This window comes from Phacochoerus africanus, chromosome 4, assembly GCF_016906955.1.
Source record: "Phacochoerus africanus isolate WHEZ1 chromosome 4, ROS_Pafr_v1, whole genome shotgun sequence".
Lineage (NCBI taxonomy): Eukaryota > Metazoa > Chordata > Mammalia > Artiodactyla > Suidae > Phacochoerus > Phacochoerus africanus.
Window position 1 is genome coordinate 66707359 of NC_062547.1, and position 18256 is coordinate 66725614.

General features: G+C 53.8%; 1 protein-coding gene and 1 long non-coding RNA gene across 8 annotated transcripts; one reads left to right on the forward strand and one right to left on the reverse strand.

Moving 5' to 3' along the window:
- Positions 1 to 2409: 2409 nt before the first annotated feature.
- LOC125125633 (uncharacterized) lies at positions 2410 to 3403 on the reverse strand. Its single transcript, XR_007134452.1, has 2 exons — positions 3340 to 3403; positions 2410 to 2682 (listed from the first exon to the last, which is right to left on the reverse strand). It is a non-coding gene; the product is annotated as an uncharacterized LOC125125633 (long non-coding RNA).
- On the forward strand, positions 3161 to 15241 carry HOOK2 (hook microtubule tethering protein 2). 7 transcript variants are annotated; one of them, XM_047776921.1, is made up of 24 exons: positions 3161 to 3343; positions 3725 to 3766; positions 3864 to 3949; positions 4019 to 4091; positions 5006 to 5056; positions 5145 to 5277; positions 5377 to 5444; positions 5788 to 5850; positions 6165 to 6245; positions 6341 to 6501; positions 6589 to 6729; positions 7731 to 7932; positions 8210 to 8320; positions 8430 to 8517; positions 9190 to 9259; positions 10218 to 10355; positions 10450 to 10537; positions 10629 to 10634; positions 10728 to 10762; positions 14009 to 14091; positions 14167 to 14270; positions 14455 to 14565; positions 14635 to 14706; positions 14787 to 15241. In XM_047776921.1, exons 1-24 carry the CDS (start codon positions 3299 to 3301, stop codon positions 14934 to 14936), a joined length of 2202 nt encoding a protein of 733 aa, XP_047632877.1. In that variant the 5' UTR covers positions 3161 to 3298; the 3' UTR covers positions 14937 to 15241. The 7 variants fall into 7 exon arrangements, with proteins under 7 accessions (XP_047632877.1, XP_047632878.1, XP_047632883.1 ...); XM_047776922.1 differs by having other exon boundaries at positions 14170 to 14270; XM_047776927.1 differs by having other exon boundaries at positions 7731 to 7818.
- Positions 15242 to 18256: the final 3015 nt, after the last annotated feature.

Below are 18256 nucleotides of genomic sequence, written 5' to 3' on the forward strand. Positions count from 1 at the left end.
ACAAACCTTCACTAGTTCAGCCAGCCCCGCAGCGAACGCGGGCAGGGTCACGTCACACACTACACACAGGCACACCTGTCACACACCTTTTGTGGTAGGAACACAGGTAGGGCCATCTTCCCATATAGATAGGTGGCATATACAGACGCCCAGTTAGGCCATTCCATCAAGACAAAGACACAAAGAGATAAAAAAAAGTCTTGGACATCAGAATTCTTATTTATCACACAGCCACTCCTCTCACATGGAGATTGTAGAGGCACAGAGGCATAAGGTGGGGACAGACACACATGGGCATGCTGTCACACAGACATCACAAATAGGGCACATGAAGTAAAGTAGGGTCACAGACACAAACCCACAAGGCCACACACGGACACCAGATTGTCTCAGGGACATGGACAAACCAAGGACACAGGACAGATTCGTTCTATGAAAGACACATGATAGAAAGTACGATAGGGTCACACACAAAAAATACAACCTAAAGACATTTTGGGGTGCTGATTGTCATACATTCACTTCTCACATAATGACATAGTGATAGAAACACAAAGCAAGGTACCATAAAGAGAAACATGTGTCCTAGTCCCTGGCACCTCCCTCCCAAAACACCAAATCACACACAGATAGCCTGTTGCATACATTCCCAGGGCCACAAGACACACCAAGACACAGGTAGATGGAGACAGGCCTGTGCACACATAGTCACAGACCCACCATCTCACACTTATGTATATGTGACCACAATGCACTTGGACTCAGAGACATATACACAGACACAGGAGGGGGTCAGGATGGGAATGCTGGTGGGATGTGAGTGTTTGGAGGGCAGCAGGCCTGCCAGGGTCCCTCCTGATTGTGGGGCATGGTGTCCAACTTGAGGCTGTAGTCAGTCACTGGGGGAGGGGCACTGTCTCCAAGTATGAACCCAGGGTCCCCATCCCAGCTCTCATGACCGGGTTTCTGCCCAGATGTGAAGGCCAGAGGGGGCAGGCGGGGGTCCAGCTGTGGCCACAGGGAGGGGCTGAGTCACCCGCTTCCCAGCAGTACAGCCCAGGCTGGGCCCAGCTGTTCCTGGAAACAGGAGGGGGTGGGGTCCCCAGACCAACTGGGGGCTCCTTGCCCAGACCCAGACTTTCTGTCCTTAATGGAGGCCTTGATCAGTCTCTCTCCACAGAAAATGGGGCTTTGAATCCTTCCCTCACATAAAGGAACCCTGCTTAAAATGAGGGTTTGTGACCTCTCCAGTTGGTCTGAAGGCACACAGATGCCCCAGGAATGGGCATAATAGGGACTGTTGATCTGCCCTGCCAATGTAGGGTGCTCCCATTCCCCCCAAACAGAAGTGTCCCTGTGGCCCCAAATGGAGGATTGTGGCTCCTCCCCCAAAGCGGGGCACTCAGACCTTCCCTTAAACCAGGGGATTTCTGGGTCCCTGAGTATCTGTATGCCCCTAATATCACAGCGATGTTATGACAATTCAAGCCCATGCTCCAGATATTTAGATTCCTCCTAAACATCAAGATCCCTGTGGATTTTGAAATTATCACAACATTGTAAATAAACTATAATTCAATAAATTTAAAAAAAAATCCCTGCGGGTTTTTCAAACATTCCCATCCCAAATATTTGGCGGCCCCAGCACGTCTACCAACACTGGGCAACCAGGCCATCTCACAATTACTCCCAGCCTCCTATCCTTGTAACAGTCATAGTTCTGGCTCACCTTCCACTTCTACCTGGTGGCAGTGTGGCCCCATTTTCCCCTTTTAGCAGTTCCCTCTCCTTGGTGGGTGGGTGCAGGATAGGAGACAAGCGGCGGTTTTTCCCACGCCCGCCGGAAGGCAGCTCAGTCCGGAAACCGGCACTGCCGGCCCTTGTCCCCTTCCTCCCTACTCTCCCTCCCCTGCTCCCAGGGGATGGAGGCTGAAAACAACTCGGGAAGGGGATGTTGTTAGTGTGTAAACGAGCCTCGAGCCTCCAAGGCCCCTGCCTGCGTGCGGTTGCGCTTCTGAGTGTGCAGTAATCCGATGTTTGGTGCTAAAGTGATGGTATTCCTGCGATGCAGCTGCGGGGGTTGGGGGGTGGGTGGGAGCTGTGGTCATCCCGCCCAACCCACTCGGGGCAGGCCTGCCGGAGCCAGACTCTGGGTTGGAGGGAGCAACTCCCCTCCCCTCAGACCTGACCCACCCCTAAATCAGAGCCCGCCCCCTCCCTCTGGGTACAACTAATAACCTCTAATTACCGCTCATTACCTCGCCCGCCTCGCGGGGGAGGGGCTGCCGGAGAACTTAGGCGTCAGAGGGCGCGGGCCGTGGCTTTACCCCTTCCCTGAAACCGGATCCAGTCAGAACCTCTGTTTCCTCGCCTGCGAACAGGGAATTAAAGAGCACTTGCCACCTAAAGTCGTGGAGATTTCAACCATCTATATATTTAAATCGCTTAGCGCAGAGACTGCATAGTGTGTGCATTCCATAAATGGCAACTGCGATTTTATCGTAAACTTGTATTGTTTGTACTTTCCTGTGAGCCCCCTCCACTGCCCAGGCCGGGTCTCAGAACAGGTCCATTCTTTTCCTCGTAGGCGGCGTTCCTGCGGTCTGGGCGCCCCCTGGTGGGCCGTGGCGAACAGGGCGGCCTGGTCCTGGTTTCTGAGACAGGAGGGTTCCCGCGCCGCGTCTGAGAGCATGCAGTGAAGGGCTCAGTGGAGGATGGGTCTAAGCTAGGCAAATATAGCTCTCCATTACCCAGGACATGTGTCTGGCTGATCCATCCTTCCCTCCACTTGGGACTATCAAGTCACTTCCACCGGGAAGACCACCTTGGTGTCCCCCTCCAAGTGCTCCTCTCCCGCTCAAATAAAGGCTCAAATCATAATGTAGCTAGACAACAGGATTTCATTCAGCTGAGGGGCAGGGACGAAAACGCGCCTGTATATAACAAGGTGGAGCAGCTCCTCCCGGATGAAGAGGAAAAATGGTGAGGTCTCCGCTACCCACAAAAGAGAATGGGGAGGAGGAGCGACGGGGCCACCGTAGGGATGCGCAAGGCTGGCCCAGACTGACCCCTAGCGGCAGGGCTGGCCCCCAACTGCTTCCCGGATCCAAGATGGCGGGACTGAAGGCCTGAAAGGGCGCCGGGAGATCACGTGTCTAGGGCGGGGCCTGCGTCTAGGGGGCCGGGCGGCGCTCTGTGCCGAGCGGGAGGTCGGGGCTGCGAGCGCTAGCTGGTGGCGGATCTGGACGCGGCTGCCGTGGCAGGGCTCCGCGGCAGGGGTCGAATCCGATCAGGAGTCATGAGCGTGGATAAGGCCGAGCTCTGCGGGTCTCTGCTCACCTGGGTAGGTTGGGGGAGGTGCCAGGGACAGGTGTACGCCCGCTCTGCTCGTCCGGGATCCCAGACCTTGGCTCTATTCGCCCTTCCATACTGGGGCTGGGAGGAGGAAGGGGTCGTCGGCCTGCCAGACCGTTGGACTCTGGCCTGAGCACCGCCTTGTCACGTAGCAGGTTTGCGTGGAAAGAACAGGTGAGGCCCCGCCCCTTCGTGACTGGGTCATGTGGGGTGAGGGCACAGGTGAGCTGGCCTGGTCATGTGGTGCCTGTGGGAACCAGGTGACTCGTGGTTCTGCCCTGGCCTGGTCGGCGGGATTTGTTGGGCAGAGGTACAGGGAGGCCACGCCCCCTCCGGTTCCTCCAGGTGAGCAGAGGCCACTCTCCCACAGAGCTGCTTGCTGGAACAAAAGGCCAACCCCCTGCCCAACCCTGTGAGTTTCCTACTGACTGAAAAGTTTGCAAAAAGGGTGTGGTTCCGTGGTCCCAGGCCCTGATTTTACCTGTTGCGCTTTCCTCTCCCCCACCCAGTTGCAGATGTTCCATGTCCCGCCCCCCTGTACCAGCCCCCAGGACCTGAGCAGTGGCCTCGCAGTAGCCCATGTGCTGAACCAGATGTGAGTGGGGCTGAGGGGGAGGGTCCCAAAAGGGACCCCCAGCAGCTCATCCCACATTCTCGCCCCCAGAGACCCTTCCTGGTTCAACGAGGCATGGCTCCAGGGCATCTCAGACGACCCAAGTCCCAACTGGAGGCTGAAGGTGACAGGTGGACTTATGAATGGGGGACAGACTGGTGAAGAGATGATCAGGGAAGGGTCAGTTAGACAAGTCCTTGGTGACGGACAGACAGACCTGGACAGGAAGAGGGAGAGATGTATGGTGGTGACTAGCCAACTATGATTCTGTTCCTTTATTCTTATATTAAGTAGGCCTGAGTGTGCAGCAAGAAATGACACAGGTACAAACCTGCATACACAAACATTAACATTGACTTCTGGTGGTAATCAATTTTATGATAATAACAAAAACTGGGATCAGATGGGCTGATCTCCATGTGAGATTTGGAGGAATGATATTTCAGACACAGCAAACAGCAACGACAAAGGCCCTGAGTTGCAAATAAGCTTGGTGTGGTCAAGGAATGGCAGGGAGATCAGAACAGAAAGCAAGGGGGGCAGGAATGGTAGATGAGGTCATCAGGGGCCTGGAAGTCTTAGGCAGGGAGGTAGATTCTATTTTTAAGTGTATGTAAAGTCAGGGAAGAATTTTAGTAGCAGAAAAACATAAACCTGGCTTGGGCTTCAAAAAGCTCCCCCTGGCTGCTTGTAGAGGAATAGAGGGTAGGCAGCAAGAGCGGAAGCTGAGTCGGGGTTGGTGCAGTAATCCAGGTGAGAGGGGATGGTGGCCAGGGTCAAAGGGTGGTGGGGGCAGATGGTGAGAAGTGATTGGATTCTGGGGACATGGGAACATGGATAGGAAGGGTAGGCTGCCAGACAGGTCACTCCTCAGAGAGGGGACATTCAGAGAATGGGGCCAAACAGGGTGAGAAGTCCAGGGATTAGGAGGTGAGACACAGAAAAAAAGGATGGGGTAGACAGATTCTGGGTGGGGGGCTGCCTGGCCCCGGCTGGGGGACTTTGGGACCCTGGACACAACTCCTTGCCCCTCCCCAGGTCACCAATCTGAAGACAATCTTACAGAGCCTGGTGGAGTACTCCCAGGATGTGAGTAACTATAAGGGACTTAGGGGGTTGGGCTGAGAGGAGGGGAGATCCATGAGCCCCTGATACCCCTTCCTCCCCCGATCCTCAGGTCCTGGGGCATCCCATTTTGGAGCAGCACCTTCCAGATGTGAGCCTCATTGGCGAGTTCTCAGACCCAGAAGAGCTTGGCAAGCTGCTTCAGCTGGTTCTGGGCTGTGCCATCAGTTGCGAGAAAAAGCAGGGTATGGGAGGTTAGGAGGTCCCTAGGGGAAGACCTGAAAAAATCCTCCTTGTCTCTCCCCACCGGCCCCCATCTCAGCCTCCCCCACCTTGATCCCCAGAGCACATCCAGAGAATCATGACACTTGAAGAATCAGTTCAGCATGTGGTGATGGAAGCCATCCAGGAGGTAGGTGGGGATATCCAATGTGACAAGGAACCTCAGGGGAGTGGATATCTCTAGGGCAGAGGCACAAACAGGCTCTGCCCTGGTAAGGTCCGGGCTCTTTGGAACTCAGCTGGTCCGATTTCCCTGTCTCATGTGTATGCCAGCTCCAAGTCACAACCTAGCAAGCTGAAAAGACCAGGCCTCCCTGCGTGTTGGACACATGGGGCAGCCTCTGGGCTGGGGCCATTGGGGAGAACTGGCTTTGGGGACCAGAGAATGGGGAGGTCCTTAGGCTGGATTGTAGAACCTTTGGAGGCTGTCCTCAGAATGCTCAGCTCATCTCAATGTCCACACCCCACTCCAGCTCATGACCAAAGACATCTCTGACTCTCTGTCATCGGACACATATGGGAACTTTGATAGCCAGGTAAGGGGTGGGGACCTTGTTAAAGGTCCATTACTGATTTTCCAGGCTGCCTAAGGAGGAAGGGTTTGACCTTAAGCCTGCAAACCCCTCCCATCCCCCAGGGTCCTAGCTGCTTCCCTTGCCAGGTCCTCCGGGTTCCCGAATTGCCTTTCCTCCAGTCCCCTCGGTTCCCAGCACTCTCTTAGATTATGGGAGTTTCTTGGCTCCCTCCTCTCTGCCCCTGGAGATCCCAGCCTCCCTTCCTCCAACCCCCTCCCCTAGATCCCTGAGTTTCTTGCCTCTTCCCAACCTCATTCCTCCACTCCTCTCATCAGTCACGCAGGTACTACTTCCTGAGTGAGGAGGCTGATGAGGGCGATGACCTGCGGCAGCGGTGTCTGGACCTGGAGCGGCAGGTGGGGCCGAGGGTGGGTTCACAGATGCTCTCAGAGCAGAGTGGCCTGCCTAGCCCTCCTCCCTGCCCCAGCTCATTGGCATACCCTGCCCGCAGCTGCTACTGCTGTCAGAGGAGAAGCAGAGCCTGGCTCAGGAGAACGCAGTGCTGAGGGAGCGGGTGGGCCGGCCAGAGGGTGAGGGCACCACTGGCCTCACCACCAAGAAGCTGCTGCTGCTGCAGTCCCAGCTGGAGCAGCTGCAGGAGGAGAACTTCAGGTATGGTCAGCCAGGGACAGGGCCAGCAGGCTGCAGGACTTGGGGCAGACCCAGCACCCTCATTTGACACTTCCCCTTACTTTCCAGGCTGGAGAACGGCAGGGAGGATGAACGTCTGCACTGTGCTGAGCTGGAGCGAGAGGTCATGGAGCTGCAACAGCGGAACCAGGCACTGACCAGCCTGGCCCAGGAGGCGCAGGCCCTGAAGGATGAGATGGATGAGCTTCGGTGAGTGGCAGGTCCCCACCGCACACCTCCATTGCTAGAGTACCCCTCTGATCCACAGTACCTCTGAAACCCCCAAGTTCCTAGTGGGCCCCCACAATGCCCCCTAGACTCTGCAATACCATCCTGAACCCCACTGCATTATCCTGGAATTCACCTCATCCTCTGGACAACACCAAACTACCTGGATCCATAGTGCCTTTCAGGACTCCACAATGTCTCCTTGTTATCCCACATTATATCCCTGTACCTTATAGCATCCCTGTGACCCCGGTAGGCCCAGCCCCCCACCCCTCCATAATGGTCTCCAGACTCCACTGTGCTATTCTGGGTCCCTTCATTCCCCAGCATCCCATGGTGCCCTCCAGGATCCCATACCTTGCCCCTCATGACCCCTCTGTCATAACTGTGCTTTCTTTCACAGCACCCCTGCAATCCCAAAGTGCTTGGTGGGCCCCCATAGTGCGCATCCCTCAACCTCACCATGCCTTTGGTAGCCTCAAAGGGTTCCCTGTGACCCCACAGCCCCCCTGTAACATTGAAGTGCCCAGTGAGCCCCTACTGTACCTCCAAGGACCCCATAGTGCTCTGCCCCAAAGCTCCCCCATGACCCCATCATGACCCCTGCACCCACAATGCCCTTGTCAGTCCCACAGTCACCTCATGACCCAAAGTGTCCACGAGGGTTTCTCAGACCCTCTGAGTCTCACTCTCCCACCTTTAACCCCACATTCATTTTGTATCCCCATAATTCCACCCCTGAGGATCCCTGATTTGGGCCCTGAGCTAACTGTTGAAGCTTAGGGCTCCCTTTATGCTCCTTAATGATCCCCCAACACTGCCAGGCTCCCCCACCTCCACCCCTGACCCTCATGACCTATTACTTTGAACCCAGACACCCCAAGGCTGAAGTAATACCTTCTCCTGTCTTGAGGGCTTCACGTTCAAGCTGAACCCTTGACCCAAGACCCTCGCCTTCCATTTCCACTTGCCTCTGTCCCTAGGCAGTCCTCAGAGCGGGCTGGACAGCTGGAAGCCACGCTGAGCAGCTGCCGTCGCCGCCTCGGCGAGCTGCGGGAGCTGCGGCGGCAGGTGCGACAGCTGGAGGAGCGCAATGCTGGCCACGCAGAGCGCACGCGGCAGCTGGAAGACGAGCTGCGCCGGGCGGGCTCCTTGCGCGCCCAGCTAGAGGCGCAGCGGCGGCAGGTGCGGGCCTGGACTTGGACTTTGACGGGGCTCCTCATGTCTCGTCCAGCTGGCTTTGGCCCACCCTCAGCATGGTGATGACCCCTTCCACCCGGAGCCTGCTTTCTCTTTTATATAGAGGACAGTGTCCAGCCAGCTCCTCTCTAGGCTTGTGAGCCCCGCCCCTTCTCTTAAACCCCCCTCCTCCAAGTTCCTTGCAGCTGGTCCCTCTCACCTCATCCTTTCACCCTCTGCCCTCCTTTCCACCCTGCCATCCTCTCCCCTCCCCCCTCTTCAGGTTCAGGAACTGCAGGGCCAGTGGCAGGAGGAGGCCATGAAGGCCGAGAAATGGCTGTTCGAGTGCCGCAATCTGGAGGAGAAGTATGATTTGGTGACAAAGGAGAAGGAGGTGAGGCTGAGGTCCTACCACCCAAACCCTACCCTGCCCATCATGGCGTAGCCCATTCCCAAGGAGGCCAATCCTGCCTCAAATGGCCTTTTGCACCCTGTCCCTCCAGCGGCTGTTGGCAGAGCGAGACTCCCTGAGGGAGGCCAATGAGGAGCTGCGCTGTGCCCAGATGCAGCCTCGGGGGCTGAGCCAGGCTGGTGAGTTGGAGGCCCATCCTGGGCACCTGGGAGAGGGGTGGCCTGGGGCCTTTCTTGGCCTGGTGTGCTGCTAGGGCAGGCAGAAAAGGCAGTGTTCCAGGGCTTGTTTAGGCTGAGGGCAGAGGTAGGCCACGCTGGAGGAAGAGATGACATGGGGAGTTTCCACTGTGGCTCAGCAGAATGAGCTCAACTAGTATCCATAAGGATGTGGGTTTGATCCCTGGCCCCACTCAGTGGGCTAAGGATTCAGTGTTGCCGTGAGCTGCAGTGTAGGTCACAGACATGGGTCAGATCTGGTGTTGCCGTGGCTGTGGCGTAGGCTGGCAGCTACAGCTCTGATTCAACTCCTGGCCTGGGAACTTCCATATGCCAAAGATGTGGGCATAAAAAAAAAAAAAAAAAAAAAAAAAGAAGAAGAAGAAGAAGAAAAGAAAGAAAAAGAAAAAAGTGACATGGACCTAGAGGAAGCAGGGGCTGTCCTTCCATGTTCTGGGTGGGGCAAAGGCAAACTCAGGCCAAGCATCATTGCTTCCTGTACAGCCAAGGGTAGGACTTGTGTGAAGTCAGGCTTCTGGCAGATGTTGAGCCCCCAAGGATGCTTCTTGGAAAGAAAACATTAGGGACGGGGACAGGGACTGTGAGCCCCCTGAAGACTTTTCTCACATTCTCCAGAACCCTCACTGGATCCTACCTCACCAGCTGTGGAAAATTTAGCATCTGAGATCCTACCTGCGGAGCTCAGGTATCCTGGGGTCACCCAGAGCTCTGGCCCCACCCCAGTCTGTCAGTGCTTACCCTCAGCTTGCCCCGCCACACTACCCCCCCATGCCGGTACTCACTGCTAGCCAGACCTGCTGGGCTTGGTTCCCAAGCCCTAGCCAGGCTTCTGGGCCTACCTACACCCAATTCTGCTCTTAACTTGATCGAGGGTCTAGCCCTATTGTTGATTCACCTATCCAGAATTCTCCATCCTTAGTGCACAAATTAGGTCCAACCTGTCTCCACTCCCCAGGCAAAAATTCCCTGCCCCAACCCCGCTCACATTGAGTTCTGCCACCCAGGATACAGCCTTGTCTTAAGTGTATTCCCTGGAGTTCCCGTTGTGGCTCAGTGGTTAACGAATCCGACTAGGAACCATGAGGTTGAGGGTTCTATCCCTGGCCTTGCTTAGTGGGTTGAGGATCCAGCGTTGCTGTGAGCTGTGGTGTAGGTTGCAGACGTGGCTCGGATCCCGCATTGCTGCGGCTGCGGTGTAGGCCGGCGGCTACGGCTCTGGTTCCACCTCTAGCCTGGGAACCTCCATATGCCACGGGAGCGGCCCAAGAAATGGCAAAAAGACAAAAAAAAAAGTATTCCCTGCTAGGTTCACCCGCCTATGCCCTGCCCACATGAACTCCCACCCCAGCTTTCCAAACTGCAGGGTCTTGCTTTTCCACAGCCCCATCTGAGCATTCTAACCCGCTCCACCCCTAGGCCCAGCTCATGGCTCCGCCTACCTTGCTCCTCTCTCTCGGTGCTCCGCCCACTGATGCCTAGGCATTGGTCCCCCGTACTCTAATTCTACCACGGGTCTGGCTGGGCTCTTGCCGAGGACTCTGATCCTCTTCTGGCCCCCATTCATCTAGTCTCCCTGCCGGAACCCGGGCAGGGCCTGAGGGGTCACCCATCCCCAGCCCTGCCCACTCCATCCCATTTGGCAGGGAAACGCTCCTGCGGCTTCAGCTGGAGAACAAGCGCTTGTGCCAGCAGGAGGCGGCCGACCGGGAGCGGCAGGAGGAGCTGCAGCGCCACCTGGAGGAGGCCAACCGCGCGCGCCACAGCCTGGAGACTCAGCACCGGTGAGGACCCACTCGGCGGAGCCGGTACCCAAGAACGTGGATGGGGGGCTGAGGGCGGGCGCAGGCACTGACCGGGGGCACCCCACCCCCGCAGGCTGAACCAGCAGCAGCTATCGGAGCTGCGGGCCCAGGTGGAGGACCTGCAGAAGGCCCTGCAGGAGCAGGGGGGCAAGACTGAGGACGTGAGTGCCCACCTCCTCCCGACCTGGCCCTCTCTCATGTCCCCCAGTAATCCTCCTCTCTCTCCTCCCTGCTGCCCGATGCCTCCTGAAGTCCATTGTAAGTACCTTGGGCCCAGGGTGGCACCCCCTATATTCTTCACCCTGGGACTCCTGAACCCCCCACTCACCCAGTGCTTCTTCTCTCCCCCAGTCAACCCTGCTGAAGAGAAAGCTGGAGGAACATCTGTGAGTCCCAGAGGAGGGCAAGCCTGGGTAGGGAGGGAAAGGCTGGGGCAGAGGTGTGGGCACGGATCTGGTGTTGATGAGAAGTTGTTTACGAGGAGAGGGAGTCAGCTAAAACCCAGACTGAAGAAACTATTTTATTTTTATTTTTTATTTATTTTTTTTTGTCTTTTTGCTATTTCTTGGGCCGCTCCCGCAGCATATGGAAGTTCCCAGGCTAGGGGTCGAATCAGAGCTGTAGCCACCGGCCTATGCCAGAGCCACAGCAACGCAGGATCCGAGCCGCGAGCCGCGTCTGCAACCTACACCACAGCTCACGGCAACGCCGGATCGTTAACCCACTGAACAAGGGCAGGGACCGGACCCGAAACCTCATGGTTCCTAGTCGGATTTGTTAACCACTGCGCCACAAGAACTCCTGAAGAAACTATTTTAAATAGTTATCACATTACTTACTTATTTCTGTCTTTTAGGGCTGCACCCGTGGCATATGGAGATTCCCAGCCTGGGGGTTGAATCAGAGTTGTAGCTGCTGGCCTACCCAACAGCCACAGCAACTCGGGGTCTGAGATGCGTCTGCGACCTAGACCACAGTTCATGGTAACATGGGATCCTTAACCCACTGAGTGAGGCCAGGAAGTGAACCCGCGTCCTCATGGATACTAGTTGGTTCGTTAACCACTGAGCCACACGAGAACTCTGCTATCACATTTATAGTTTAAAAACCAAAAACGTTAGTGTTCCCGTTGTGGCTCAGTGAAAATGAATCCAGCTAGTATCCATGAGGATGTAGGTTCAATCCCTGGCCTCACTCAGTGCGCCGGGGATCTGGCATTGCTGTGAGCTGTGGTGTAGGTTGCAGATGTGACTTGGATCCTGAGTTACTGTGACTGCGGTGTAGGCCAGCAACTGTGGCTCCGATTCAACCCTTAGCTTGGGAACTTCCATATGCCATGGGTGTGTCCCTATAAAAAAAAAAAAAAAAAGCACAAAAACAAGCAAAACAAAACATACTAACCTATACCTCTCCATCCCCCCTCATTGACTCAGTTTCCCCCCCATTCCTGTCTTTTTATTATGGAAATTCTTCCAAAAAACATTTAACTTTTTAGGGCTGCACCTACACCATATGGAAGTTCCCAGGCTAGGGGTCAAATCAGAGCTGCAGCTGCCAGCCTACACCATAGCAACAGCAATGCTGGATCTGAGTCTCGTCTGTGACCTACACCATAGCTCACAGCAACCCCTGATCCTTAACCCACTGAGCAAGGCCAGGGATTGAACCTGAGTCCTCATGGATACCAATCAGGTTTGTTACCTCTGAGCCACAATGGGAACTCCTTCCAGAATTTTTAAAGCAAATTAATATGAATATAGATTCCTTTTTTTTTTTTTTCTTTTTTGGCCGCTCCGCTGCCTATGGAGTATTCCAGGCCAGGGATCAGATCTGAGCTGCAGTCGTGGCCTAACCTGCAACTGCAGCAATGTGGGATTCTTTGGCTGCTGTGCCAGGCTGGGGATTGAACCTGGTGACTCAGCTCTCCAGAGATGCTGCTGATCCCCTTGTGCCACAGTGGGAACTCCTGAATATAGATTTTTATTCTCATTCCTTCTATACACAAAAGGTAGCATAGCATGTGCACTTTGCTTTCCTTACTTAACAAGATATCTGGGGGAAATTTCCCTATGTGAATAAATAAAGGGAGTCCTTATTTATTTACTTATTTAATATAGCAGACTTTGTCAACTGGGTTTCCACGAGGAAACTAGGCTTTACAGAAAATGATTTTCATGACTGTTTTCTCAGTTCTGCTAATGACGGAATGTAGCTAGTACCTGCCGACCCAGAGCGCTGAAAGTCATTTCCTTACAGAAGGTGGATACCTGAAAGCATTAGGACTTAATTCTCCTATAGAATTCTGGTCCAGAAAGACTGGCCTACAGAATTAATTTCCTTCTTTCTTCTTTCTTTCTTTCTTTCTTTCTTTCTTTCTTTCTTTCTTTCTTTCTTTCTTTCTTTCTTTCTTTCTTTCTTTCTTCTTTTCTTTCTTTTCTTTCTTTTCTTTCTTTTCTTTCTTTCGTCTTTTGTCCTTTTAGGGCCGCATCCTCGGCACATGGAGGTTCCCAAGCTATGGGTCTAATCGGAACTGTTGCTCCCAGCCTACACCACAGCCACAGCACCACCAGATCCAAGCCACGTCTGCCACTTACATCACAGCTCATGGCAATGCCGGATCCTTAACCCACTGAGCGAGGCCAGGGATCTAACCTGCAACCTCATGTTTCCTAGCCGGATTCGTTTCCTCTTCGCCATGATGGGAACTCCAGCATTTTTTTATATCATAATATGTTTAACTCATTCTTTCAAGGCATTTGCAATTTCAAGCAATGCAACAAAGTAAAACCTTGTATATGCATCATTTCCTTTGTCTGCAAATGTATCACAAAAATGGAGTGGGTGACTCAGAGGGCATATGCCTTTGAAGTGTTAGTAGACATAGCCAAACGTTTACTTTTAGTCCTTATACCATGCCCCATGTCCAATGCATGACAATATTCTTACCTATAGGGAGTGTTATCAAATCTTTGGGAGTTTGGAGTTCCCTGGCTCTGTGGGTTAAGAACCTGACATAGTGTCCATGAGGATACGGGTTTGATCCCTAGCCTCACTCAGTGGGTTAAAGATTCAGCGTTGCAAGCTGCTATGTAGGTTGCAGAGGCAGCTGCGATCTTGCATTGCTGTGGCTGTGGCATGTGCCGGCAGTTGCAGCTCTGACTTGACCCCTAGCCTAGGAACTTCCATGTGCTGTGGGTGTGGCCATAAAAGAAAACAAATATTTGGGGTTTTGCCAAAGATGGCAGAACTGAGAAGTATTAGCTTGCTTTTTTTTTTTTTTTAATAAGTGATTTGCATTCTGGGAAGATCCTTGGCTACTGGGTGGAGAATGGAACTGAAGGGTGGAGAGTAGAAGAGGCTGGCAAGGGATGATGGTGGCTGGACCAGCTTGTGGTCTGTGGAATGGGGAGAAGTGGACAGATGGAGGGCTGGTCCAGGAGCCACCTGACAAAGGGTATGGCTGAGGTGGCTAAGGAGATGGTGGGGCCAGAGCATATTTGCCCCCAGGCTTGGGGCCAGGCAGAGAGGTCTACAGGGTTACTTCTGGATGGCTAGGCAGGCTGTGGCCACCACTGTAAGGAAGAGGAGTGGGCCCAGAGCTCAGCCTGCTGCTGCCTGTCCCACATTCATAGGCAGAAGCTGCATGAGGCGGAGCTGGAGCTGCAGCGGAAGCGTGAGTACATCGAGGAGCTAGAGCCTCCGGCCGACACCAACAGTGAGTGGGACTAGCAGATGGGAGGGGGGAGCCCCAGGATTGGCAAGGAGCTGAAGGGCCACCTTGTTCCCACAGCAGCCCGGCGCATTGAGGAGCTGCAGCACAGCCTGCAGAAGAAGGACGCGGACTTGAGGGCTATGGAGGATCGGTACCGCCGCTACGTGGACAGAGCCCGTATGGTGAGGATACTCGTGCCCCACCAGCCTCCCACCGAGGCTGGGCCTCCCATTGATTCATGCCTTCTTCCAGTTTGCAATTCTGTGCCTCCTGCCCCACACCTGCCGTGCCTTATCATGCCACAGACTTCTACGACACAGCCCATGAGGCCAAGTTCACCCTGGGTGTGTCTTCCCTAACCCCTAGGTCATGCAGACCCTGGAACCCAAGCAGCGGCCACCTGGGGGGGCTCCCCCTGAACTCCATTCCCTGAGGACACAGCTCCGGGAGCGGGACGTCCGAATTCGGCACCTGGAGGTGAGTGTTCTCATCCCTTCTCACTGCTCCCAGCATATTACCAGCTCTTGACTATTCCCTCCTTGGCAGATGGACTTTGAGAAGAGTCGAAGTCAGCGGGAGCAGGAAGAAAAGCTGCTCATCAGTGCCTGGTATAATATGGTGAGTGCACTGGCACAGTGACTGAAGTATGGGGGGGGTGTCCTAGGGTTCACCTGACCCAGCTACGCCCCTCCTTCCAGGGTATGGCTCTGCAGCAGCGAGCTGGGGAAGAGCGGGCACCTGCCCATGCCCAGTCGTTCCTGGCACAGCAGCGGCTGGCCACCAACGCTCGCCGTGGACCCCTGGGACGCCTCACGTCCCTGAACACGCGTCCCACTGACAAACACTGATGGATCTCAGGATCCTGCCATCTGCCGAGCCAATCAGGGCTTAATCCACTCTGGATTCCCCCAGCTTATGGGGGGGAGCCCAGCATTTTGCCTCAGCCAACTACCTGAGAACCTTGAGGTCATGATTTTCTGCCCTTTGCCCTCCCAGGTGGGACAAGAGGGCAGCATGAGGCGAGAGGCAGGAATGGGCCTATTCTTTTTAGCAATGTGATTCTTATTCTTGATTTTCTCCCTGGGGTTAGTGAGCTGCCAGGGGAAAGAGTGATTTTATATTTGAAGAAAAATAATAAAAGACTTAGATCTGCCCTGACTGATCTCTGGGCACTGAGGGGAGGGAGAGAAGGTGGGTCAGGGACTCAGACCATTGCTTTTAAAAAAGGCCTGGCTAGGAGTTCTCATTGTGGCTCAGTGGTTAACAACTTGAGATTGTATCCATGAGGATGCCGGTTTGATCTCTGGCCTCGCTCAGTGGGTTAAGGATCTGGCATTGCTGTGAGTTGTGGTATAGGTCGGCAGCTGCAGATGTGGCTCAGATCCAGCTGTGGCTGTAGTGTAGGCCGGGAGCTGCAGCTCCAATCAGTTCCACCCCTAGCCTTGGAATTTCCATTGGCTGCAGGTGTGGCCCTAAAAAAAAGAGAGAGAGGGAGAATGCCTAGCTTATGATCTTACTAAAGTGTGAATGACTGACATCGCCCAGTAGGAGGTTCTAATCATGTTTGCATCTGTGTAACTGTATGTGTGTGGTGGGGTTTAAAGAAACTTCAAACAAAATTCCCCACCTTGGAAAGCTGTCAATTCCAATGAAGGGAGACAGATAATAAGCAAAGTAAATAAAATAAATGTTTGATAAGAGAAGTGCTACACAGAAAAGCAAAGCAGGCAAAAGTCAAAGGAATGGAAGAAGTGGATTTGGGAGATATTTTTTCTTTTCTTCTTTTTTCTTTTTTTGCTTTTTTAGGGCCGCATTTGAGGCATAGGGAGGTTCCCAGGCTAGGGGTCAAATCAGAGCTACAGCTTACAGCCACAGGCCACAGCAACGCAGAATCTGAGCTGTGTCTGCAACCTACACCACAGCTCACAGATGCCGGATTCTTAACCCACTGAGCGAGGCCAGGGATCGAACCCGAAACCTCATGGTTACTAGTCGGATTTGTTTCCGCTGTGCCACAATGGGAACTCCTTTTTTTTTTTTTGTCTTTTTGCCTTTTTTGTTGTTGTTGTTGTTGTGTTGTTGTTGTTGTAGTTGTTGTTGTTGTTGCTGTTGCTATTTCTTGGGCCGCTCCCGCGGCATATGGAGGTTCCCAGGCTAGGGGTCTAATCGGAGCTGTAGCCACCGGCCTATGCCAGAGCCACAGCAACGCAGGATCCGAGCCGCGAGCCGCATCTGCAACCTACACCACAGCTCACGGCAACGCCAGATCGTTAACCCACTGAGCAAGGGCAGGGACCGAACCCGCAACCTCATGGTTCCTAGTCGGATTCGTTAACCACTGCGCCACAAAGGGAACTCCCGGGAACTCCTTTTGTTTTTTTGGCTGTGCTTCCAGCATGTGGAAGTTCCTGGGCCAGGGATCGAACCCCTGCCATAGCAGCAACCCCAGCAGCTGCAGTGACAGCGCCAGATCCTTAATCTGCTGTACTGGCAAGGGAACTCCAGTGGTAGTGCTTTCTGATAAGAGGCCAGGAAAGGAGGCCTCACCAAGGAAGTGACATAATTTGAGCAGTGACCTGAAGGAGGTGAGGGAGGGACCATGAAGGTATTTGAGGGGAAGAGTGATCCAGACAAAGGGAACAGCATGTGCAAAGGCCCTGAGATGAGACTTTGCTTGGTGGGTTAGAGGAACAGTGGAGGTCAGTGTGGCTGGAGCGGAGTGAGTGAGGGGAGAGTGGAGGAGTCAAGAGCAAAGAGATGTCAGGGCCTTGTGAGGCCATGCCCATGCCAAACAGAACTTCCCAGGCCAGGGAGTGAACCTGTGCCACAGCAGTGACCTGAGCCACAGCACAACAATGCCAGATCCTTAACTTGATGAGCTAACAGGGAACTCCCATTTTATCTTTTATTCTAAGTGAAGTGGGAACCACAGAGTATCCTAAGGAAAGGAGCAACATGATCTGATTTAAGTGTTCATAGTCTTCCTTTGACTTCTCTGGTTGGAAGAGAGTGCTAAGGCTGTAGGTCACTGGTCTAGGTGGGTGCTTGGGTGACAGTGAGGGCTCTGCCCAGGGTGTGGGCCCTGGAAAAATGGGAAATGGTTGGATTCTGGATACAATTTGTCCTTTTTTTTTTTTTTTTCTCTTGCTTTTTATGGCTGCACCCTCGGCATATGGAGATTCCTAGCCTAGGGGTTCAATTGGAACTACAGCTGCCGGCCTACACCACAGCCACAGCAATGCATGATCCAAGTCGCATCTGTGGCCTACACCACAGCTCATGGCAATGCCAGATCCTTAACCCACTGAGTGAGGCCAGGGATCGAACCTGAAACCTCACGGATCCCTGTGGAGTTCGTTACTGCTAAGCCATGACCATAGCCCCCATTTTTTTTTTAAAGGGCTGCATCTGTGGCATATGGAAGTTCTCAAGCTAGGGGTGGATCGGAGCTGTAGCTGCTGGCCTACACCATGGCCACAGCAATCCCAGATCGGAGCCACATCTACACCTGTGCCAAAGCTTGCGGCAACACCAGATCCTTAACCCACCGAGTGGGGCCAGGGATTGAATCCACACCCTCATGGATACTATCTGGCTTCATTACTGCTGAGCCATAGCAGGAACTCCTGGATACAATTTGAAGACAAAGCTGATAGGATTTGCCACTGGGTCAATGAGGAGTGGGGGATGAAAGAAAGAGAGAAATTGAAGGTGACTCCCAGGTTTAGGCCTCATCTTCTGGAAAGAGAAAGCTGACAAACAGGTTGGGATAGGTGGGGAACCAGCAGATAGGGAGCTGGTTTGAGGACATGTTATGTTGGACGGGCCCATGAGATCCCTACATGGAGATACTGAGCAGGAATTTGAATCTCTGGGTCTTGAGTCAGGGGAAGGATCCTGGCTGGACTTCTATATCCAGGAGTCATCAACATATGACTGATGTAAGACCTAGAGCACTGAAGGGGTATCTGAGAGTGCAGAGACTTGTAGCAGAGGGGTCACCTGCAGAAGCATAAATCAAGACTGACAGGAGGAAGATGTGGTCCTGGGACCGTGGGTCATATATTGATGAATGAGTAAAGCCATGGGCTCATTTCAGAAAGCAGAATTTTAGAGTTCTTTTCGTGGCTCAGTGGTTAACAAACCCGAGTAGTATTCATGAGGACAC

Bases quoted from the DNA above. Each gene is read 5' to 3' on its own strand.
- HOOK2 (XM_047776921.1), top strand. From the start codon at position 3,299: ATGAGCGTGGATAAGGCCGAGCTCTGCGGGTCTCTGCTCACCTGG. The intron at 4,092-5,005 runs GTGACAGGTGGA...GCCCCTCCCCAG, and splicing joins GTCCCAACTGGAGGCTGAAG to GTCACCAATCTGAAGACAAT. The intron at 5,445-5,787 runs GTAGGTGGGGAT...ACCCCACTCCAG, and splicing joins TGATGGAAGCCATCCAGGAG to CTCATGACCAAAGACATCTC.